Genomic DNA, 26,929 nt, shown 5'->3' with positions numbered 1-26,929 from the left:
CAAGCAAGGTATCTGTTTGCCAGGCCAGGCGTCAATCGAGAAACTTTGTGACACCGTTCTGAGCGTTTTTGTTCCCCCGAAACAGGACAACACCGCGAAAAATTGCTCAACAGACACGTTGCTCTTCCGTTTCTTTCCTTTATGCGTGTCCAGGTTTCGGAGTTCGCGAACTTTGTGAAGGCGAATAGTTTGGAGTTTGGAAACGTATGTGAGAATTTATGTATGGGAATATTTTTAAACTTGGAGGGTATGTTTGAAAATTTATTAAGTGGAAGGTTTATGCGTATATTTGAACATTTGAAGGCTTGAAAAAATATGTTTGAAAATATTTTAACTTGAAGATTCATATACATATTTATATCTATACGTGTAACCAATTTTGTGCTTGAAAAAATATATATTTGAAAAATTAAATTGAACAATTACACATACATTTGAACATATATATAAATTTGTAATATTATAATTTGAAAATTTTTCAATTTGAAGATTTATGTGTATGAAAAATTTTAAGCTTGAAGATTTATATATATGAAAAATTTTCAACTTGAAGATTAAAATATATAAAAATTTACAAACTTGAAACTGTATATGTATGCATGAAAATTTCCTACCTAGAAAGTTTATATATTTGAAAATTACTAAATTTGAAAAATTATATGTCTGAAAATTTTTAAACTTGAAGATTTATATTTATGAAAAATTTTAAGCTTGAAGATTTATATATATGAAAAATTTTCAACTTGAAGATTAAAATATATAAAAATTTACAAACTTGAAACTGTATATGTATGCATGAAAATTTCCTACCTGGAAAGTTTATATATTTGAAAATTACTAAATTTGAAAAATTATATGTCTGAAAATTTTTAAACTTGAAGACTTATATTTATGAAAAATTTTAAGCTTGAAGATTTATATATATGAAAAATTTTCAACTTGAAGATTAAAATATATAAAAATTTACAAACTTGAAACTGTATATGTATGCATGAAAATTTCCTACCTAGAAAGTTTATATATTTGAAAATTACTAAATTTGAAAAATTATATGTCTGAAAATTTTTAAACTTGAAGATTTATATTTATGAAAAATTTTAAGCTTGAAGATTTATATATATGAAAAATTTTCAACTTGAAGATTAAAATATATAAAAATTTACAAACTTGAAACTGTATATGTATGCATGAAAATTTCCTACCTGGAAAGTTTATATATTTGAAAATTACTAAATTTGAAAAATTATATGTCTGAAAATTTTTAAACTTGAAGACTTATATTTATGAAAAATTTTAAACTTGAAGATTTATATATATGAAAAATTTCAAACTTGAAGATTAATACATATGAAAATTTCTAAACTTGAAACTGTACACCTATACACGAAAATTTCCTACCTTAAAATTTTGTATATTTAAAAATTTCCGAACTTGAAAAATTATATGTTTGAAAATTTTTAAACTTGAAGATTTATATGTATGAAAAATTCTAAGCTTGAAGATTTATATACATGAAAAATTTTTAACTTGAAGATTCATATATATAAAAATGTCTAAATTTGACAAATTACATACTAGAAAATTTGTATACTTAAAAAGTATATATAAAAACCTTTCAGTTTAAAAATGTATGTATATAAAAATTTCCTAGCTTGAGAGCTAATGTATTAAAAAAATTTTTAACTTGAAAAACTACATATTTGAAAACTCCTACATTTAACAATTCAAAAATCTTCATATTCAATAATATATCTAATTAAAAAACCCCTATATGCAATAACCCAAAAATTTCTAAGTTTCCACTCCTAAAAACCTGTCTATTTCTAAAAAATTCAAGCCATCATACATGATGAATGACGTCCACATTCACCGTGTTGATATGCGAGTAAAAAGTAGCACAATAACTTGATGAGGCCAAAACCGTGATTGATCAACTTGGAAACCGTGTCATTTGTCGTGCACGGTATCTATTTTTCAATCGAAGCTACTTGCTCGAAATAGGAGCAAGAGCTGATGTTTGATCGATAAACAATCCTCTTGAGGTCTGGATGCTCGTTAAACAGGTGACACGGTAATATAAATTAGAGCTGTTCCGATTATTACGAGATCCACTCTTCCGAAGGCTTGAATTTTTTTCCAATTCTGTTTGTCGATGACTTTTATCGCGTTTGCGTCAGAATCTGTAAATACCTACGCGAAATTACATACTGCGGTTTCTTACGAGTTTATTGCACTGTATTTTCTATTTTTGAAAATTATTTTGTATCTATTCAAATAGTAAAGAGAGCTACAAAAGTTATGATGCCCCTGATATTCTGATACATTTTCCACCCCCTTTAAAGTTTGTTGCAATTTCTATTAAATATCTCCGAAAATATTAAATTTAGGGAAAAAAGTTTTAAACAAAAGATGAAGATCATAGAAAGCTCCATAAAAAAGGTTATATACATTTTTAACGTAAATTCACTTTTGATTAAAGAAGGAAGTCCCTAAAAGATTTTTGACAAAACCTCGTTTACTCCCCAGCCCCCTTCAAAGTTTTTTATAATTCTTCTTAAATATACTCGAAAATATTGATTCTAGAAAAAAATGTTTGAAACAAAAAATGAGGATCATAGAAAGCTCTACAAAGAAGGTTATATACATTTTTCGCGTGAATCTATTAGTTTGGCTGTTGTGACCTAAAATAACTCGGTGGGTATGAAACTGACTTCTGCCTGGGGCACTTCTAAAATTTTTGCTTTGTTATAGCGAAAATAATAGGTTTACGTGAAAAGTGTATATAACATTTTTTGTACAACTTTTTAAGAGCTTTAATTTTTGTTTGAAACTTTTTCTGGTGAAATTAATATTTCCGAAGATATTGAGTTAAAGCTGTCGGATGGTTAGAGAGGGGTAGAGGCAAACTAGGTTCTGTTGCTAAAATTAGAGACTTTCCAGAGTGCACTTCGGTTAAAATGGGTGGTGTGTTTTTAGAAATTCATCCTAGTGATGAAGTATTTAAATAAATAATTTAGCACTCAATTAAATAAAAATATGAAATACATGAAAACAGAATAAAATCGATAATTCTCGAGGACGAAATTTTTTCAATAATCCGATTGAACATCATCGAACTTTCAGAACATTAATATTTCGCCGCTGATCGACATGTTTGGCTGAGATAATGCGTACATCAATATGAATGCAGTTTACAGTATGTCGGGCCCGGGTCTGGAACAGGCACAAGTTATCAGGAAACATCAGCTTGAATGTGCAACAAGGAAAGACAAACAAGATAGTTTGATGGCTCTCCGATCGGTTCATTTAACAATGTGTCTTTGGTCAACGTCAAAGGGCTCGTTTGTGAAAGTTAATGAATCAGTCTCTAATATCGCGGTTAATGGCAGATGAACGGAACTCGTGGTCGTGATTGAAACCGAAGACAAAGTACAGATTGTCCATTTACTGCTCAAACTGATGAATTTCATGTTTCAGTCTGAACTACCCTCACCATTTGTATAACCATAGAAAACTTGGTTCTAATATATTATTCTGACGCTTTTTAATTTTTATGTGGGATATAGAGACTTGGGGAATATTTTGGTACTATAACAATTTGAGGAATGTCGAAATTTAGAATTATGGAGATTTGGAAAATATAAAAATTGCGAGCCACTTCAGAGAAAATTTAGTGAAACGAAAATATAGAAAATACATTAAAAGATATTAAATCAAAGACATATTGCAGGAAATCTATACAACTTTCTACCTAAATTAAACGACAGAAAATGTACAAAATATACCTGAAAACAAATCTATTATATTACTGATAAATAAATAGTAAAATAACTTGATACAAAAAATATTTCAGAAAATTTATAAGTCTTTTGCCACCCACATTAAATTACTGAAAATATACAAAACTCTACATAAACCAATTATATTACTGATAAAATAATAAAATAACTTGAGAAAGCTATTATAAGCGTCCACAGTTATTTAACAACAGAAATGTACGCACCTCGTTTGTTTATAAAACTGAATAAATCCATGTAGCTACCGTATCTGTATTTAGTTATAAAATGTTTTACTAGGTCAATTTTTCCCTGAAGTTCCTCGCCCTAGGTGATCGAAAATTCGTAACGAGCAACGAACAGAATTGCAATTTCGCCTTCTCGCGAAACGTTGGAGTTTTTACGCGCACTATAAATGAGACGGTTAAATTTTTGAAGCTCAACTTCGGAAAACTGCTTGCCACCTTTTTACGGACGACTAAAACCCAAGTAACTTCCGACAAGCATTTTAGTCGCTTTCAGACCTCTCGTCGGTTAAATTCATCCTGGGACTAGGGAAAATTCGTGCTGGTCGAAAAATACTTTTCGGTAATTAGCTTCTTGATTACTTTATAATTTACGGGGTGCAAAAATGGTTTTAAATGGGGGAAACTGTAATTTAGTTATTTAATACAAAAGTTTGGTATGTGGGGACAAAATATTGTAGAATCCCTTTTTCATAATATTTAATATTTAATTAATGATTAACAGATATAATTTTAATATTTAATTTGTTTCGCTCAATCGAAGGAACATCTTTCTTACCAAAAAATTTTGTTGTAAAAACAACCTTACATGGTATGCAATATACAATATGAGTTTGACATACATTTGGTTATTAATGTAATATGATAATGGAAATGGAGGAAATGGAGGATATTGTGATTTAGTTATTTAATACAATAGTGAGCTTGATATGCAATATGCAATTTGAGTTTGATATCTATGGGTCATTTCACGCCAAATCGATCGCTGTTGGACGTCACCATCTGCGATTCTGCTCTAATCAAAAGCTGACTAAAAGCTGTTGTTGTCCATGTGAAATTAGGGGGGATTTAAATCATCATTTTGCCGGTTTTGAATTTTTTCAGAAATAATAAGCCTTCAAAGTTTGCAATTTTTGTACATATTTGGCGAAAATAGGCTTCACTTACGAATTTTTTTCTCAGAAAATACTCAACCGATTTAGTTAAATTCTTTTTTGTTTTATTCACAAAGGATTGGGCTATTTTAAAATATTTTTTTAAATTCCGTTAGTTTGTTATAAAATGTTTGGGTAGGCGAGTGACGCGTTCAGCTAGCGAGGGCGACCAGTGGTATAAAACAAGGTTAACTTTTACTAACCATTGTGCCTGAAGGTTAGGTTAGGTACTTCTGTATGTAGAGGTTAGGTTAGACTAAACTTTGTGTGCAAAGGTTAGGTTAGATTAACCTTTGTATGTAGAGGTTAGTTTAGACTAACCTTTGTGTGTAAAGGTTAGGTTAGATTAACCTTTGTAAGTAGAGGTTAGGTTAGTCTAACTTTCGTATTTAATAGTTAGGTTACACTAGCCTTTGTACGTAAAAGTTAGATTAGTCTAACCTTTGCACGTGGAGGTTAGGTTAGACTAACATTTTTACGTAGATGTTAGGTTGCTCTAACCTTTGTTACTATGGGTTAGGTTAAACTAACCTTTGCCTATAAACGTTAGTTCAGATTAACCTTTGTGTGTAAAGGTTAGGTTAGATTAACCTTTGTAAGTAGAGGTTAGGTTAGTCTAACCTTCGTATATAATGGTTAGGTTACACTAGCCTTTTTACGTAAAGGTTAGATTAGTCTAATCTTTGCACGTGGAGGTTAGGTTAGACTAACATTTTTACGTAGATGTTAGGTTGCTCTAGCCTTTATTACTACGGGTTAGGTTAGACTAACCTTTGCCTATAGACGTTAGTTCAGATTAGCCTTTGTACGTTGAGGTTAGGTAGGATTTACATATATGCATACAGGTATGGTTAGGTTGGATTTTGGACGTACAGATTGAGTCACTACCGTATGACTTAAACCTTCCCTAATTTCACATGGACTACAACATATTTTGTTAGAGCAAAATCGCAGGTATTGACGTCGAAAAGTGATCAATGATGACCCTATTTCAGTTGTTCTATCAGAGCGTGATTCAACGCTTTGAACTCGAGATAACAGTCGTCAAAAAAGAATATCAACAATCGTTTCGATGCGGTGTGGAACACCATACCGGAAGTCAGGATCCGGAAGCGTAGACGAACGAAGGAAAGTACACCCCGCTAGTTTCCTCCTGGCTAGTCAATCGTGGTTCGAGAAAGGAATCGAATTACGTCCCGTTGGAACTGTTGTAACAAAAGGGGAGATAATGGGCAATGGAAAACTCGAGCAACGAAACGGATAAAGATCCTTGGATTACAGCTACACCATCTTGTTCTTGTATCTAATTCCTCCTATTTACAGGGTCCCCTACCGTGAAACCGTTCTGATGAGAAAACCAGCAGACCTTTGCCTTTTTCAGGACAGAACGAGCCATTTCTTCGGGGTGAACCCTTCTTTTTGTTTATTTCGACGATGAATTCAGCTGTTTTACGGGCTTTCTCTCGATTGTGTTAATAGCGTTAATGACGTTAGTTAATGGGCTATTGATAGTTGCATTAGCGATGTGAGGAATGTGTGTTGGTTGGGTTAGGTTGAGTTTGACATTTTGAGGATTTGCAATTTTTAGGTTAGGTTTGGTATCGTAATTGGGGGAGGTTGTTTTCAAATTGTTTCAATGTTTTCACGTTTCTTTTCAAATTCCCATATTGGAAAATTTTCGAATTTGAATTTCTCGGAATTTCTGGTATATCTAAGTATCTAAATTATGAAATTTTAATGTATGCAAATTTCTATATTCGAAAATTTTCCAAGCTTCAAACTCCTAAATTCCCAAATTGTCAATTTTCCGAATTCCCAAATTTCAAAATTCCCAACAATCAAACTCAAATCACTCATCCTATTTCCATCCCCTCGAATTGAACCCATCTCCTACTTCCTTTCTTTTCAATTTACGATCACGAAGTTACTTCACAGCATAGCTGATCAAAAATGTTCTGATCGAATCCAGTTTCCTCCGTCGTTCAATTATTATACACAGAGACTCGCCGGTTCTCGAGTCGAGAGGAATCTTTTCAAAATTCGTTTTGCATTCTTGTGTTTCAAACGCGTGAAACTATTTCGCTCGAAAAATTCGAAAGAATAGGTTTCAGTTGTCGGTGGAAAACTTCGATGAAAGCTGTGCATCGAACTGGTTACAAAACTTCTCGTGGAATTTCATGAAATAATTATTGGAAGTTTTTAATGGAGGAATATACTGATAAAATTTAGGAATATACTTTTGGTACGTATATTATTAACAGTTTGGTTGCAAAAATAATTTTGGTTTATTATTTCATAGAATAGTAATGTTAAATTATTTTTAAATATTCCTTTAACACTAAACCTACCGGAATATAATGTGTACTTAATTCGCAATTAAAAATGAAGTTCAAAAATAAATAAACAAACGACAGAACATAAATTAGTACACACATTTATTCTTTACCTTGATGAAAATCAATTCTGATTTCAAGGAATGTACTTTAACGAAATGAGTACCTTATAATAAGAAACTTGTGGAGTGGTCATTTGACCGGTTTGGTAGTTTTAGTGTTAAATTTGTTTTATGTATTAATGTTAAATTATTTTTAAAAATTTCTTTGAAACTTCTTCGTGTATTATTATTGAATTATTTATAAATACTGTTTCTAGATTACTTTATGTACTACGTATCTGAACTATATAATCTAATCTGTGTCATTTAATTACTAGGTTTACGAGACGCGTCATTTTGACTCATTTCGAATTTAAAAAAAGAATTACAAAAACCGTTCGCATTTTTATTTTATCTTGTACGGACTTTTATCCGTGGAACGAGGTAAGTATTGAAGTCTAGTTTCTTCAAAAGCTTGTAGTGTTTAATTATATTGCTCTCTAGTTGTTTTTCTTTAAATATATTCGTTCGCGTGTCAAATTGACGCGTGTAGAGATAGGTATATAAGAAATCAAAAGCTTTTCGCGCGACATGATTTCCGCAAAAACCCGTAGATGCGAAAAGTGATGTCGATTCCAATAATACCCGCTGTAATTCGAGGTCTTCGAAATATAAATATCGGTCTGTTTCCAATGAAGGGACCGGCTAAAATACGCGGTATTAGAATCGGTGTAGCATGCAATTTCTCTATGCAACTCACCATTGATGACGTGCACGGTGACGCTGGCCTTCTCCGCCACAGTGGGCACACAGCTATAGTTCCCGGAGTCGCCTGGTTTTGCATGGGTGATCTTCAATCTGTAATAAAACGAAAAACCGATATTCTCCTCAGTGAAATTCATATATTTCATCGGGGTTCGTTAATTATCTTTTTCGAATTAAAAATTCTCAATGATCCCAGTTAAAATGATGGGAATTTTAATATTCGTTTGCGAGGGATACGTGGTTCATTTTCGTTTGCTCGTTTTTGAACTAATTATGCAAAAGAAGTGTATTTCGGAAACGGCTTTGAAGATGAAAAGGTTTCAGTTAAGGTTTCATAAAAGTTAACGGATATCAAGAGGGATGTAAGATGGTAGCAAGAATGTTACCCTTTTAATTCAACTTTACCAAATTCTTGCCACCATCTAACTTCCCCCTTGATATCCCACAAACTTCCTCTTACAAATTTTTCCATGTTTAACTCCGTTTCCAAAATATAGAGGCGATATATCACAGAGACCCTACAGAAAATGAAGCAGGCAAAAGGCTATTTCTTCATACGAAATACGAGTTAAATCGAGCCACGTAAATTATTGATTTTCCCAAGCGTATCCCGTAGAACCAACAAAGAGTTGAGAAACCATAAATATGCAGATTAACTATTACACACGTGTGATGTGCAGTAACGAATGTGTTAACGTACGGAGAAATTAATTGCGCAACAATGCATAATCGACAGCAAATGGCTTCGATTTCATGGAACGATCGTCGTTACGCGGTTCCGTTCACCCGCTATATGAAATAATTAATGACGAAATTAACAATGAAGTGTCGATGATCTAACGGCTATTAACCGGCGTTAAATAGTGACCGCGGAACGATGAAATTTCCTCAACGAGAAATATACGCGTTTTGCGATTACACCTCGCTGCGTATTCATCGGCTGAAATTTTAATTGCTCCACAGTAATACATTCATTTTGAGTGCTTTAATTACTGGTAAAAGCTACGGGATTTTCTGTGCCGTTGAATAGATCAATTTCCTGCTTTGACTCGCTGGCTTTCAGTGGCCGGTGTGAATATTGTATACGAATCATTTTTGTTAATTAAAAATTTGTGTACAAGTTGCACGAGTGTATTGTAGAACAGTGAGACGCGTATTTTTCCAGAAATGGAAAAAATGAGATAATTAGAACTTGTGAAAGGTTTATTAATTTTTTTTGGAGGTGTTTTAGCTTGGAAACATTTTGATTTCCAATATTGAATACTTTCATAAATGCTGAATATTGAATTTTGAAAATAAAGAAGCTCGAGGATAAAGAAGAGAAAATAATAAAAAGTAATAAAAAACAACGAAACTCATAAAACTAGAAATAACTAAAAATAGTAAAATTAACAAATCAAATAGGTAGCAAAAAAAATCATAAAACTAGAAATAACAAAAAATACTAAAATTAAAAAATCTAACAGAAAAAATTAAAAAACTAAAAATCACGAAATTAGAAATAACAATTAAAAATACCTAAAAATAAAAATTGCAAAATTTATGAAGAATATTGTCCGACAACAACAAAAAATCGACAAGGTCTAAAGATGCGGCCATATTTCAATCAGCAGTATCGCGACAAAAATTTTCAATTACTAAGAGTTTCATAAAAATGGAACAGTTTTCTGGATCGTGGTATATTCCTCCCTTTGGGACGATTTATATAACTTATCCTCAGACACACAGTGTGTTCCCTTAACATCGGTGTGCACAAAGTAGTAGGTTGCGAAAGCAGTAGAGTTTTGGTGCTTTTATTACGACGGTGAAAAGGATGATGTACAACGTTACCACGAGGATAATACGCTTAGGCGAACAGGATCACTGGATTTATTTACGACGCCTGCTATGATACCCAATATCTCTGGTATTTCTAGTAACAGACGTCCGGTGACTTTTATTGCTGGCGCACCGTGCTCGTGTTAAATGATGCTGAAAAGTGACATTTCGTGTGTGCTGCCCGCTGGTTCGCGACAGTACGATTAATTGCGATTAGAAAACACCGCGAGTATCGAAACAATAGTCGACCTCAATACCCGACTTTATGTTCCTACAACTTCTGTTATCGATATGGTGCCCGATTTATCGCCAATATTGTTATCGATTGCTTTGTTAACACACTGGTAAAATCCTCAACAATACTAGGTTACTGAAATCGCATTGAAATTATAACCAAAGTTCGTCCTTAGAGAAGCCTAAAAATCAGGATGATTTCCCACCCTTCAAAGTTTTTTACAGTTCTTATCCAGTATCTCCGAAGATATTGATTCTAGAGAAAAAAGTTTCGGACAAAAAATGAAGATCATAGAAAGCTCTGTAAAAAAGGTTATATTCATTTTTAATGTAAATTCATTTTTGATTAAAGAAGAAAGTCCCTGAAAGATTTTTGACAAAGCCTTGTTTACTCCTCAGACCCTACCAAAGTTTCTTATAATTCTTCCTAAATATATTCGAAAATATTGATTCTAGAAAAAAGTGTTTGAAATAAAAAATATAGCTCATAGAAAGCTCTACAAAGAAGGTTCTATACATTTTTGACGTAAACCTATTATTTTGGCTATTATGAGCTGAAATAGCTCGGTGAGTCTCAAATTGACTTCTGTTTAGGACACTTTTAAAAAATACTTTTTATCTTCATGATAGGCGAAATAGTAGGTTTACATGAAAAATGTATATAACATTTTTTGTAGAACTGTTTGAGAGCTTCATCTTTTGTTTGAAACCTTTTTCTGTGAAATCAGTTTTTTCGGAGATATTAATAAAAATTGACAAAAGTGGGCTTTGAGAAGGGCTAGAAGTAAACAAAGTTCTATAAAATTTAAATAATTCAAATCAAATTATTTTTGCTACAATTTACTATAGAATACCATCACTATGTTCTGTCATTTTATAAGTTACCGAAAATATGTCAAAATTGTTACACAAAAAATTATACAAAAATGTTATTAGTTTCACCAATTTATCTTTTACTCCAAATTTTACTGACCCTAAATTGAATGATAAAATATAAAATTCAGACGACCTTAAACAGTTTTAATAAATCCAGCAATGTTCTCTGGCAATGTTCAATTTGAACGTTTCTCACGTAATATCGGCAATAAAATAGAAGTTCCCTCGCAGAAGTCTGCAATAAATCGAAATGGTCGAACAGGAGTGTTCTTACCAGCAAGTAGAAATAATTCGACGTCAAATACACTGGTCACACGATACAGCAGCTCGTAAAGAAGTTCCAGCAACTTGTTCCCAACAGATTATTGATTAATCATTTACTTGTGCTTTAGTAGTTTCATCGTTCGACGCACTAACGTGTTACACCCTTGGGGCTAATAACGATCGTTTAAGAACTACATAATAGTACCCTGGAGCTGCTGCTGTTACCTCGACAAACCGAGAAAGCTTTCAGAAATAATTATTTCGTCGCTTAACGAACAAACTGGGTATGCTTTTAATAAACTCGAGCGATAATGAACATAAATAAACACGGTTAGTGCCGCGTTGTGAATTCTGCTGACTTTGCGCTGTGCTTGTTGATCGAGGGGCTGGGGACTGGGGTATTATTTTATTGTGGGGCTTCTGTTATTTCTTGGTATCGATTTATGGGAGCTTGAAGGTTCTACCATGTTTAATTTATATATTTGCATATATTTATATATTTATATATTTATTAACCATTAAATTCATGGATTTGTGAATTTTTTTATTATGGGCTGTTCGCGAATTTTTAAATTTACAAATAAATGTATTTAAAAATTTTTTAATTTCTAAATTTCGGAATCTTTAATTATCTAATTTTCCCGTTTTCCAATTTTCTAATTTTCTAGTTTCCAATTTTCTCATTTTCCATTTTTCCATTTTTCCAATTTTCTGATTTTTTAAATTTTCTAATTTCCAAATTTCCAAATTTCCACATTTCCAAAATTCCTAATTTCTTAATTTCCCAAATTCCTAATTTCTTAATTTTCCAAATACCCAATTTCCCAATTTCTCAACTTCCCTAATTTCCCAATTTCCAAATTTCCTAAATTCCTAAATTCCTAAATTCCTAAGTCCCCAATTTTCCAAATTCTCAACTTCCCCAATTTTCAATTTCCTAAATTCCCAATTTTCCAATTTTCCAATTTCCCAATTTCCCAATTTCCCAATTTCCCAATTCCCCAATTTCCTAAATTCCCAATTTTTCAATTTTCCAATTTCCCAATTCCCTAATTTCCTAAATCCCTAATTTCTCAATTTCCCAATTTCGCAAATTCTTAATTTCTCAATTTCCCAATTTCCCAAGTTCTTAATTTCCCAAATTTCCAAATTGCCAAATTGCCAAATTGCCAAATTGCCAAATTCTCAAATATCTAAATACCCAAATTACTAATTGCAAAATTACTAAACCTTTAGTTTATTAGATTCCTAGATTCTTATATCCCTAGAGTCATATATCCCTAGACTCCTATGTCCCTAGACTCCTATGTCCCTAAGTACCTATATCCTTAGAGTCCCATATACCTAGAGTCCTATATCCCTAGAATTCTATATACCTATATTCCTAGATTCCTAGATTCTTAAATTCATACACCTCCAAATCCCAAAATCCCCAAATCTAAAGTCATGAAATCTCCAAATCCCCAAATCTCCAAATCCCTAAATCTCCAATCCTCAAATTCCAAAATCCTCAAAATTCCCAAATTCGAAAATTCTCAAAATCCCAGATATCTAAATCCCCAAATTCCCCAAAAGAATTACCCCAATTACACAGACAGTAAAACATGAATTTACATAACTAACATAAAGCTTCCTGTTAAGTACTGCACAACCCTAGCGTTATTTCCCATAGTAATTCTAAGGGGAGCAAGTTACCCAGACGTATAACACATCCACGCAATATTCAGTTGTTCGGTGGTGTAGTATCGCGTAGGAAACAAGGCGACCGAAGTGTCCTTTGTCAGCTGACCTCCGCACCGTGAAGACGTATCGGGCGTGCTCTGCATTTCTAGCCGGGCCTTGTCAGCCCTTGCCGCCATTTCTGTCACGTTATTGCAGCCGTGTTGCATCTGTTTTTGGACGTGATTGACGATTGTCAGCTCTCCGCGAATTTACGACGACTCGCAGCAACTCAAGAACCCGGGAATTAATTGTTCAGAAGGTGACAATGCGTGACGACTGTCTCTGTCTTTTTCTAGCTACGCGGTCTCTGTCGAGAAAATTAGAACCCTGCGGGCAAATTGCCCTTTGCGATACTCGCAGAGACATGTACTTGATCAATGGTTATAGTTTTGGTGATGTATGTGGGGGATGATGACGGAGGGTGTGAGATTATGGGGTGCATTGCGAATTGGCCTTCACATGCCTGACATCGCCTGCATTTTGAGAGATAACTCCTATTTAGAGGTCATGTTAGGAAATATTTGCTGTATGGTTAATATAAAATGAATCAGTGTAATGAATACAAAATAAACAAATGTTATAATGAATATAAAATATGTACATTTCATAATGAACATAAAGTATATACATTTTATAATGAATACAAAATATGTGAATGTTATAATCAACATAAAGTACACTGCTCAAAAGAAATATGGCATAGAAAAATTTTAGGCAAAAATTGGCCAAATTTGACTGATGATAACTCCGTGAAAAATCATTGCAAATTTATGCTTTTTTTTAAAATTAAAGCTTGAGATCTCTACTTTAACACCCTGTAGTTTGATTTTAGATTTGATGCATTCCTACCACAATAACACCGTAAATGTGAGGTCATGTTTGCAATATTGAAAATTACAAAGTTTGACGAAATGCATGGATAAAGTCCAAACCTTCATCTTTAATTTCCACTAAAAGATAAATAATAATTTTGCATCTGACATACTATGTCACAAGCTTACAAAATGTTTAAAGTTTCATGCGAAACTAAATTCTTCAAATTACTTAAAATTGCAAGCATTTAATTACTCACATTAAAAGTGCAAATAAATGTATTTGAAAATTTCTAAATTTTGCAATTTCTAATTTTCTAATTTTCTAATTCTCTAATTCTCTAATTCTCCAACTCTCTGATTCTCTGATTCTCTAATTCTCTAATTCTCTAATTCTCTAATTCTCTCATTCTCTAATTTTCCAATTCTCCAATTCTCTAATTCTTTAATTTTCTAATTTTCTAATTTTTGAAATTCCCAATTTCTCGATTTCCCAATTTCCCAATTCCCTAATTTCTCAATTTTCCAAATCCCTAATTTCCCAATTTCCTAATTTCCCAATTTCCCAATTTCCCAATTTCCCAATTTCTCAATTTCCCAATTTCCCAATTCCCTAATTTCCCAATTTCCTAATTTCCCAATTTCCCAATTCCCTAATTTCTCAATTTCCAAATTTCCTAATTCCTTGATTTCCCAAACCCCTAATTTCCCAATTTCCCAATTTCTTAATTCCTTGATTTCCCAAATCCCTAATTTCTCAATTTCCCAATTCCCTAATTTCTCAATTCCCTAATTTCCCAATTTCCCAATTTCTTAATTTCCCAATTCCATAATTTCCCAATTTCCTAATTTCCCAATTCCCTAATTTCTCAATTTCCCAATTTCCCAATTTCCCAATTCCCTAATTTCCCAATTTCCTAATTTCCCAATTTCCCAATTCCCTAATTTCTCAATTCCCCAATTTCCTAATTCCTTGATTTCCCAAACCCCTAATTTCCCACTTTCTTAATTCCTTGATTTCCCAAATCCCTAATTTCTCAATTTCCCAATTCCCTAATTTCTCAATTTCCCAATTTCCCAATTCCCTAATTTCTCAATTTCCCAATTTCCCAATTCCCTAATTTCCCAATTTCCTAATTTCCCAATTTCCCAATTTCCTAATTCCTTGATTTCCCAAATCCCTAATTTCCCAATTTCTTAATTCCTTGATTTCCCAAATCCCTAATTTCTCAATTTCCCAATTTCCTAATTTCCCAATTTCCTAATTTCCCAATTTCCCAATTCCCCAATTTCTCAATTTCCCAATTTCCTAATTTCCTAATTCCCTGATTTTCCAAATCCCTAATTTCCCAATTCCCTAATTTCTCAATTCTCTAATTTTCCATATCCCTAATTTCTCAATATTAAACAACGCACTAAAAGATAAATAATAATTTTGTACCTGACACGCTATGTCACAAGCTTACAAAATGTTTGAAGTTCCACGCGAAACTAAATTATTCAAATTACTTAAAATTGCAAGTATTTAATTACTCAAACTAAAAGTGCAAATTGCTGTTATAACTCATAAACTCCAATATTATCTACTAATACAGTATAACTAGTATAGTTAACGAGCTATTCAAAACTTCGAGCACACTTAATAAAATAAACTATTTTGGCACCCTCTTCTCTCAACTTAAATATAAAAATAATGAAGTATGCGACTGCTAACAAAAATTAGCTAAGTTCCAATGTGTTTCTATACATAATACGCCGGAATCAATGTAGAAGAATTTTCAGGAAAGTTTTAATTGGAATAGCAACTTTCGACGGTGATATATGCGGTCCAGAAAAACGTGTTCCTTTATCATTAAAAAAAGAGTCGTTCACCGCTGAAAATTTTGCTTTGTTACGAAACATTTTATTCAATTTAAAAACTTTTACTATGGAATCTTTCTCCGCTATTGTTCTAAGATCTTTTGTTATGAAACGTATGATGTTACGGAATGGGGTCACAATAGTATTATTAATTTTACTTATTGTGCAAGGAGTCTCTGATTTACGCTCTGTTCTATTTCTGGGGGAGTAGTTTAACTATTAAGAAAATTTACATTTCGCTATTTTGAACAAATTTAGAATTTTTAGGTTTGAATTTTTGGATACAATTTTCGCAACTTTTTAAGTGTTGAACCACTTAAACCTGGTTGCAGTAGGATTTTTTAAGTTGTCTCAATACTGCACTTAACAATTTTTTAATTGTTTGAACATTAATTAAAATAATTTCTAAATTGTTTAAGAAATTATTTTAGTGTTGATATAAATTATTTTAACATTGTTGAAGTATCAGGTTTAATTTGAACATTTTTTAAATATTACTTTTGACAATTTTTAAATTGATAAAACAACATTGAAACTGTTTATGTTAGAATGATTCTAAAATTGTTTAAATACTAGGTCTAATTTGAAAATTCTTTAAACACTAATTGTGACAATTTTTAGATTATTATAAGTGTCAGTACTAAAACCTTGCAAGTTGTTTCAATATTAGATATAAGAATTTTGAAATTGTTTACGTTGTAGATACAACAAATAAAAAATTCTTTAAATATTACTTCTGACAATGAATAAATTCTTTAACCAACACTATTTAACTGATTTGTATACATATACTTGTATATTAAATATAAAGTAAATTTAAAAATAAAGACTTCAAAGTTGACTATAATTTTATTTAGTTTTAAGACTTGAACAATTGTCTACAATACATACTAAATGTATTTAAATTTTTCAAAGTAAAAATCTTACTACTTCCCATTACTAATAATTGAAAAAACAAATTCAAATTTTAATTTATTGTTGTAACAAGAGAGAACAACTACTCGTTAATATTGTAATATTATACTAATACAACAATATTATAATATTATAACTTCATAGAGGGTACCTTATGTTTTTTTCTAGACGTGCTAATAAGACATCACTAAACCCCCTAATTTATACGTAAAATTCGATTTTTCTCTTCGAGTACACAATGTAAGTTCACATATGCCTATGTACTGTACCAGCAATGATAATAATTAATCCCTTGCACTATTTTGACGAGTCAGACTCGTGACGCACTCGTACCTCAGTCGTGATCAATTTTACTCGAATTTGTAGTACGCTTCAATTTGAAGTTCAAGTCCAATTATAATTTGGATAGTCGACGATTGCATAATAACATACTGACATAACATTTCAAATTCTTTTGTCTGTGTTAATATTGTAGCTGTAATTAGTCAGTTCTGACTGACGCACTTGACGAATAAGCCATAGTGCAAGGGATTAATAATTAAAAATAACTTACCTTGAAGTCAGAGCGTCGCTCCATTCAGTTTCCACGGTGATACGAGGTTCACTGTTCACGTCGTTCTCCGAATGTGGCGACGTCACTACTGGCTGACTACCACGGTACCATGCTACTGTGCCCAGATCATGAGGTCCTTGAGACATCTGGCAGGTGAGCGTCAGAACGCTACCTGTTTTCACGTATACATCCGATGAGCCACTTATTCTTGCTCGTGCCTCTGTAACAAACATGGTTATTCATAATTAATACGTTTATGTCAAAACATAAACACTCAATACTCAGCATGGTGTTCATTTAACATTGCTCATGTTATTATTCACTTATCATTGCTCATGTTACTATTCGTTTATCATTACTCATATTATTATTCGTTTATCATTACTGATGTTATTATTGATTTATCAATACTCGTGTTATTATTACATTTATCTTATTGCTCACTAATATTAATCACAAAATATTTAGTATAAGATCAAGGACTATATTTATATAATGCAAAGAAGCTTCATATGTGGACCTTGATGTGTACCTGATGTGTGACACGTGTCTAAATGTAGCATGTGTAGATTGCTTGTGTGAATGGTGTGTATGTGAGTTTTCTGTGTGAATGTAACATATGAAGTTTCTTATATAATGCAAAGGAGCTTCATATGTGAAACTAGATGTGGACTTGATGTGTGACAAGTTTGTAAATGTAGCATGTGTAGATTGCTTATGTGAATGGTGTGTATGTGAGTTTTCTGTGTGAATGTAACGTATGAAGTTCCTTATATAATGCAAAGAAGCTTCATATGTGGACCTTGATGTGTACCTGATGTGTGACACGTGTCTAAATGTAGCATGTGTAGACTGCTTGTGTGAATGGTGTGTATGTGAGTTTTCTGTGTGAATGTAACATATGAAGTTTCTTATATAATGCAAAGGAGCTTCATATGTGAAACTAGATGTGGACCTGATGTGTGACAAGTTTGTAAATGTAGCATGTGTAGATTGCTTGTGTGAATGGTGTGTATGTGAGTTTTCTGTGTGAATGTAACATATGAAGTTTCTTATATGAACATGGTATGTGAGAATTGTGAAAATGTAGACTATGAAAATGTTCTGCATCAATGTAACGTGTGATGGTTACTTGTGTGAACGGAACATGTGAAGATTGCTTATACGAATGCATCATATGAAGATTGCATGTGTGAATGCAGTGTGTGAAGATTACTTGTATGAATGTCCTACATGAGAATTTTGTGAACGTAGTATACGTAAGAATTTTCAATATAAATATTGTAATAGTTGCTTATAGTAATATAATGTGTGAGAACGTTTTGTATGAATATACCATGTGTGTTTTATATTTCTATACATTAGATTACATTAGATCTAATATATGTATAATATATAGAAATTTTAAGTATCTGTTAATTATGAAACTAACAATAACGAAAAACAGATTCGAAACTAATAAATTATTTTAAAGCTAAAGAAAATTATTTATACCATAAATTGTACAAATTGCACCAAATTGAATATTACAATAATATAAAAAAGAATATATTACCGTGTACTCGATTGATAATACGAAGGGTTGAAAGTGTAATTGAGTCTCAAGATAATCTTCGTTACGAGCGAGAAAACTTGTTTCGACGTGTTCCGACAACAGTCAAGTTAACATTGAATCGGGCGTCTCAATGTTCGTAAACATTCGGGCCTTTTCCGACTTCGTCCGAATAACCTTATTTAGCATAGCTGTGTATAGCATAGACGATTTACATAGCAGGATCACTAATATTAATTACACAATTTTAAATATGGTAACAGGGATTATGTTTAGGTAGCATGTGAGTCTCATATGTGTAGCATGTGAGTCTCATATATGGAGCATGTGAGAGGTGTATGAATGTAGCATGTGAAGATCACTAATATTACACAATTTTAAATATAGTAACAAGGATTATATTTATGTGGCATGCGAGTCTCATATGTGGAGCATGTAAGAGGTGTCTGAATGTAGCATATGAAGATTGCTATGAACGTAGCATGTGTTTTCTGTGTGAACGCAGCATACGAAGTTTCTTTGTATAGTATGTGAAAACGTAGGACAATTTTCTACACATGTGAATGTAGTTTGTGAAGATTTGTAGTATATGAGAGTTTTCTGTGTGAATGTTCCATACGTGAATGCAATGTATGAAGGTTCCACGTATGAGTGTCTATCTGAATGTAATGTATGTGTGGCTTCTGTGAAGTAGTATGCGAGACTTTTCTGCATGAACGTAGCATGTGAGTTTTCTATGTGGACGTAGTGTATGAACACTGTAATGTGTAAGAATTGTGTGGACATATATGTAGATGATATAGATGATGTATATGTAGATATACATAAGTAGATGATGTAGGTGAAGCATATATAGATATGCATACATATGTAGATGATGTAGGTGATGCATACATAGATATACATGCATATGTAGATGACGTAGATGGTGTATACATATGTATATGACGTAGATGATGTATATGTAGATATACATGCATATGTAGATGACGTAGATGGTGTATAAATATGTATATGACGTAGATGATGTATATGTAGATACACATATGTAGATGATGTAGGTGATGCGTACATAGATACACATACAGATGTAAATAATGTAGATGGTGTATATGTAGATATACATATGTAGATAATGTAAGTGATGTACACATAGATACACATGTAGATGGTGTATATGTAGATGACATAGACAAACATTAAAAAATATTAAAGGAAGTGAAAATGTTAGACGATCAAAATGATAAAAGAGAAGGAAATGTCTATGAAGTAAGTTTGAAAGATACCCAGTTCCCAAAGCTGTGTCAATGTTAGAGCTATCCGATATCCGATACCGATAAATTATTCATATCGCGGGGAAATCGCGTCGTATATAAGCACCTAGTGTTCGACCATCCTGGGATTTAGTTCGACCTACTTTGTAATTAGTACGCGAATGGTTTCCTCGACATTGTACATTTATAATGTGCGTGAGTAATTACGTGCGATCGAAATTATCGTTCAGACCGAGAGTCAGAGGTCAAATTTCACCGTGACACGAACTATGCTCAGTATTCGACCTTTTCGTCGTTCCATTTATGGGTCACACTATTTTCCCGCTTTTAATCGTACTCTCTTTTCACTGCAAAAACTTCTTTCATTTAAACCGTTACATTTACCCGTTTTTATTGGGAATAAATGCTGGTGGAAATAAGGTGGAATAAAGGAAATAAGTAGAACAAGGGACATACAAATAAGAAAATTATAAATATGATAATAAAAAAGAAAATGGTAAATAGAGGGATAAATAAAACGTTATACATCAAGATTCACATGTATGAAACAAGCAAACGACAAATGTAGTAATAAATGTAAGAAAATGATATATATAATAATACTTAAAAAATGATGCATAAAACTTTATATATATGAAACAAGCATTTAATATATACAATAATAAATAAATAAGAAAATGATACATAAATATTTACATATATGAAACAAGTAAATAATAAATATTATAAATAATGAATATGAAAATAATACATATAATAACAAAAAAAAAATGATACACAAATTTATACGTACATGAAGCAAGCAAATAATAAATACAATAATAAGTAAATAAGAAAATGATACATATATAATCTTGTAAACTTTGTGAGGTTTGTGAATTTTATTAATTTTTTTACTTTCGTGAATTTTTTGCATTTTGTAAGCTTTGTGAATTTTGCGAATTTTATGAATATTGTGATTTTTATGAATTTTGTCAATTTGATGAATCTTGTAAATTATGTGAATTTTATGAATTTAGTGACTTTTGCTAATTTTGTGAAATTTCTGAATTTTCTAATTTTTATGAATTTTGTCCATTTGATTAATCTTGTAAATTATGTAAATTTTGATAATTTTGATAATTTTGTGAATTTGATGAATATTGTAAATTTTATGAATTTTGTGAATTTTGCTAATTGTGTGAAACTTATGAATTTTGTGATTTTTATGAATTTTGTCAACTTGACGAATCTTGTATATTATGTGAATTTTATGAATTTAGTGAATTTTGCGAATTGTGTGAATTTTACAAATTGTGTGAATTTTGCTAATTTTGTAAATTTTGAAAATTTTGTGAATTTTGCTAATTTAGTGAATTTTGCAAATTGTGTGAATTTTGCTAATTTTGTAAATTTCGAAAATTTTGTGAATTTTGCTAATTTTGTGAATTTTGTGAATTTTGCTAATTTTGTAAATTTTGAAAATTTTGAAAATTTTGTGAATTTTGCTAATTTTGTGAATTTTGCTAATTTTGTAAATTTTGAAAATTTTGAAAATTTTGTGAATTTTGCTAATTTTGTGAAATTTCTGAATTTTTTAAATTTTTATGAATTTTGTCAATTTAATGAATCTTGTAATTTATGTGAATTTTGTGAAAATCGAGATTTTTATGAATTTTGGCGTTAATATTTAATATTAATAATAATAGTAATGATAAAATTGAATAGTCCTTAAATAACCACCAAAATAACATCATCCGAAAGCTGTGTCCACATAATACAAAGTTTAAAAGCACCTAAAATCCTTGACGCTACCGTTACAAAGTACCTATACATTAAAAGTGACTATACAAACCATCAAGTATATTTTAAATATTTTCCCAGAATAAAAATGTTCCCTCAACAATTTGAGTGTCACTTCTTTTCGAATTCTGTAATAAATCTTGAAATGTCGCTCAATAATCCCATCCCTCGTACCCAGTTTCTACAGTCTAAGCTTTCTTTCAGTTCCTCTCTTTTTTTTTTTTATTCTACCGCAGCCCTTTTTCCGAAAACCCTCATCAATTTCAGGCTGGTCAGAGGTATCTATCAGGGCTACAGTTCAACGAGTACGGCTAAACAGAAGAAGAATGTGTCTAGTCACCGTTCAGATATCAAATTCGAACACGAGAATAAACGAACATTCGATTTGTGCTGTTTCACATTGAGCCGGTATCGATTTCTGTGTCCAGGAAAACGCGTTTGATGGTTGTCGTTTCGATAAACAATTTAATACGTCGATTTTTATTGGGTCAGTGGGATAATAAATCTTTTTTGAAATTTATGGGTGACGAAGTATGTAGGGCTGTAATTTTATGATTTGATTATTTTGTTCTTTGGAAAGTTTGGTATTTTGTTAGGTAAATTATTTAAATATTTGGTAGTGTATTAAATGGGAGGTTTAGGTATTTTGTAAGTCGATGATTTAATAATTTGACAATTTTATAACTTGGCAATTTAGATACTTGGTGAAACAATAATTTAATAATTTGGAAATTTGGAAATTTGGGAATTTGGAAATTTGGAAATTTGGAAATTTAGAAATATGGAAATTTGGAAATTTGGAAACTTAAAACTTAGAAATTTAGAAATATGGAAATTTGGAAATTTGGAAATTTAGAAATTTGGAAATTTAGAAATATGGAAACTTAGAAATTTGGAAATTTAGAAATTTAGAAATTTAGAAATATGGAAATTTGGAAATTTAGAAATATGGAAATTTGGAAATTTGGAAACTTAGAAACTTAGAAATTTAGAAATATGGAAATTTGGAAATTTGGAAATTTGGAAATTTGGAAATTTAGAAATTTGGAAATTTAGAAATATGGAAATTTAGAAATATGGAAATTTGGAAACTTAGAAATTTAGAAATATGGAAATTTGGAAATTTGGAAATTTAGAAATTTAGAAATTTGGAAATTTAGAAATATGGAAACTTAGAAATTTGGATATTTGGAAATTTGGAAATTTGGAAACTTAGAAATTTAGAAATTTAGAAATATGGAAGTTTGGAAATTTAGAAATTTGAAAATTTAGAAATATGGAAATTTAGAAATTTGGAAATTTGGAAATTTGAAAATATGGAAACTTAGAAACTTAGAAATTTAGAAATTTAGAAATTTAGAAATTTTTTTTTTTGATATAACAATTGTGAAATCTAGAAATTTGATAATTCAATAATTTGGTAGACCACTAATTTGATAATTAATAACTTAAAAATGAATCGAATATAAATCAGAAGTCTTATATCTTGAATTCCTTACATTTTACTGCAAACCAATTTTCTTTGCTTTAAAATCATGAATATTTATACATTTATATTGTGTGCATTTTATTATACTGTATGATTTTATAGGAAAACGTTTAGTAGGAATTAAGTGATGAAATATAACGAGTTTCGCATAGGATTTTCGAGCTTGAATTGCTTATTAATGGTACATTTGAACATTAAAATGCAAATGAGTGTGAATGAGACAGATTACACTTGCATACTTTATTGATTTATACTAACCATAAATATTTATATATTTATACTATGAGTAATTTATAATACTAAATATTTACTGATTTCTAGAATTTTATAGAAGAATCTTCCTTCATGACTTCTATAAAAAAATTATCAAGTATTATTTAAAATTCTGAATCTTTAATTCCTTATTGTTAATTACAAATTTTTAAACACAATTTAAGATTAACAATCGTTTTTAGAAGATGACTTGTGAACACTTTAGTGGTTTTTACAGATTATTCTGTCATCACCTACGTCAGCGTTAATAAAGCTTAAAAACTTGGTGACGGTAATTAGGATTTAATGAAACTCGTTTCGAATTCCTGATCGTGCTAATAATTTTGTTTAGTGCATCGGCTAACAGGCTATTTAACTTGTCTATCGATACTACCGAATGAGAGGACAGATGTTAATTACATGGTAATCTTGTTTCACCGCCTCTAGCGTTGCAATTACAAGCACTCGGTTTGCTCAAATATATTTTTAGAATTAAACGAAAAATAAGAGGATTTAACTATTTTTATAATGATAGTAATAAATTTTAAAATACGCGTGAGTGACGAAATCACAATAACGAATGAATACTTAACACTTTAGTGGTCGCTCACACAACATGTGTGTGATGACTGGGCCAACCGTTAGCCTCCGTTTACACATGTGTGTGATGCTACCGCTAAGAGTTATTGGGCGATAGCACACTCTCTGTGTGATGAATTATGAATGTAAACAAGTGTGGATATTGCTATTAACTTCGTATTTCACCGCTACTTTGATCTTAGGTAATTATTGTTTTATTGCCAGTTTTTAATTTTCGATTTTACACTACATTGGTGTACCACGTAAATTATGGAGTAAATGCCGGCGGCTCTACGTTGATGTCGTACCCAAAGCTACCGTATTTTACAAATTAAATTATTTGTATATTATTAAATTTATTATTAAATTGTTGCTGTTTTTTTATTTATATGTATGTTCGCACATGTTCAATTATTTCGTGAATTCACATCAAGTTTGTTAAAATTAATTTTTCAAAAATGTTGCCGGTCCCTGGCGATGTTTGACTGCATAGTGCGACCATTAATGTGTTAAGAGAATAAATTTCTTTTCAATCCAGTTTACAAAATATTAAACAATGCTAATAATTTGTAATAAATTATTTTATACAACGTACAGTAATATTACATAATAAAAATATCAATATAGTAAGATTTCTAAAAAATGAAGTACTTTCCAGGGATTTGTATAAGACACAGCAGAAGTGAGCACAGTAATATCACATATGATATAACGTGAAAGAGGCCAAAGAAAACGAGTAGGTGCTCTGTCTCTTGTTACCTTTAACCCTTTAAAGCAAGAGTCTCTAACCTATATTCCAAGTTGACGTGGGTAGAGAATTTTAAAAAAGCGAAAGAAAGACGTCGCTATCTATTTTATACAATGTAAGGAGCATTTCATTAGGAAGTTGAACGAGCTTCCTCTTCTCCCGTGGGAGAGTTAGCCTTCGTCCAACTTTTCTATAATGAAAAGTCGATTCTGCTTGGTGTGAATTACTCGTTAATACTTTTCATGCCGCGTTCAATTCATCGGGAATCTCGTCGAACGTTAATTTCCACCATTTACGGTTCAAATATCATTTTTTAGATTTTTTGAAAGTTGCGGATTCGGTTATTAAATCAATTTGATAATTTTCTTTTCAATTTTCTTTTTTAACGATTTGTTGAAGGTTTTTATGTTGGAAAGATAAGGTCTGAATCAGTTGCTAATATAGATTTAAAAATTTAAGACTTTATGTTTATACGTTTTGGAATCGGTAAATTAAATTTTTGAATGTTTATTTATGGATTTTTATAATTCTAGATTTTTACATTTACAAATTTCTACATTAACTAATTTCCTAATTTCCCCATTTGACAATACCCTAATTACCTAATTTCCTAAGTTTCTAATTTCCCTATTTCTTAATTTCCTAATTTCCTAATTTCCCTATTTCTTAATTTCCTAATTTCCTAATTTCCTAATTTCTTAATTTCCTAATTTCCTAATTTCCTAATTTCCTAATTTCCTAATTTCCTAATTTCCTAATTTCCTAATTCTTTAATTCCCTAATTCCCTAATTCCCTAATTCCCTAATTTCCTAGTTTTCTAATTTCCTAATTTCCCAATTTCCTAGTTTTCTAATTTCCTAATTTTCCAATGTCCCAATTTTTTAATTTCCTAATTTCCTAATTTCCCAACTTCCACATTTCCCAATTTCCACATTTCCAAATTTCCACATTTTCCAATTTCTACATTTTCCAATTTCTACATTTCCCAATTTCCACATTTTCCAATTTCCTAGTATCTTAATTCCCTATTTCCCTAATTTCCTTAATTTGTAATTTCTCAACTTTCCAAATTTTCAAATTTCCAATGTCTAAATTCCCAAACTTCTAAATTACTAAATTACTAAATTACCAAATTACAAAATTACTGAATACCTAATTTCCTAAATTCCTAGATTTTTATACTCCTAGATCCCAATATCCCTAGATCTCAATATCTCTAGATCTCAATATTCCTAGATCCAAATATCCCTAAATCCCAATATCCCTGGATCCCAAAATATCTCTAGATTCCAATATTCCTACATTTCTAAACCTCTAAATTCCAAAATCCCAAGTTCTCTAAATTATATCTTCAAATTTTAGAATTTTCAATTCTCTCAAACTCTAATTTTAGTTCCAGAAAATTAGACACAAATTGCGATACAAACTCAACAAAATTAAATACAAACTCTAATGTTTTACGTTAAAGAATTTACAAAATGTAAGTCGATAAATATACTTATTGATAGATGCACTTCATTTATATTCTGGAGAATAATTTATTGAGTACAGGAGTTTTATTTTATATTCTGTAGAATATAAATTCTGTATAGATAGTAATATAGTATAAAATGTTTAATAAATAATTTTTTAATAAGAAATCTTTAAATATAGTATAAGTTCTGTAAAATATAAATTAACAAATGTACTAATAGTACGTTAATTTACAAAATTCGAAGTGATAACCATACCACTCGCATCTCGTAAATTCCACAAAATAAAAACCACGAATTTATATCTATAAATATTATATGTATAATTTAACCCGTACACAAAGAGCAACATAATTAGCAAGTAAACACCGTATTAAAGTAATAGCAACGCACACACCCGTGAGCTAATAAAGCAGATAAATCTGGGTCCAAAGGAAAAAGAAAAAAAAGGTAAGGAAAGTCTAAGCAACCCTCGTCGAATCCACCCTCACACGATATTGCTCATAGCGAGTTCTCAAAAAGAGGTTTACGCCAGGTTAAAAAACGAAGAAAAAGAGGGAAAATAAAGGAGGAAGGCAACAAGAAGGAAGAAAAAGGAAGAGGTGGAAGGAGGGTAAGCTTTGTAAGCAGC

The 26,929-nt window shown here is 31.1% G+C and overlaps 1 protein-coding gene across 5 annotated transcripts in view; it reads right to left on the bottom strand.

Moving 5' to 3' along the window:
- dpr1 (defective proboscis extension response 1) overlaps positions 1 to 26,929 on the bottom strand; it is a 491,277-nt gene that overhangs the window by 60,001 nt on the left and 404,347 nt on the right. For all 5 annotated transcript variants that reach the window (XM_076534437.1, XM_076534442.1, XM_076534438.1 and 2 more), the window contains exons 4-5: positions 17,150 to 17,369; positions 8,091 to 8,188 (exon numbers count right to left, since the gene is read on the bottom strand). In XM_076534437.1, coding sequence (XP_076390552.1) covers positions 8,091 to 8,188; positions 17,150 to 17,369 — 318 coding nt within the window. The remainder of the gene's footprint in view (positions 1 to 8,090; positions 8,189 to 17,149; positions 17,370 to 26,929) is intronic.

Source organism: Megachile rotundata, chromosome 8 (genome assembly GCF_050947335.1).
Source record: "Megachile rotundata isolate GNS110a chromosome 8, iyMegRotu1, whole genome shotgun sequence".
NCBI lineage: Eukaryota > Metazoa > Arthropoda > Insecta > Hymenoptera > Megachilidae > Megachile > Megachile rotundata.
The sequence above is the reverse complement of the archived record's forward strand: the minus strand, read 5'-3'. Positions and strand labels throughout refer to the sequence as shown.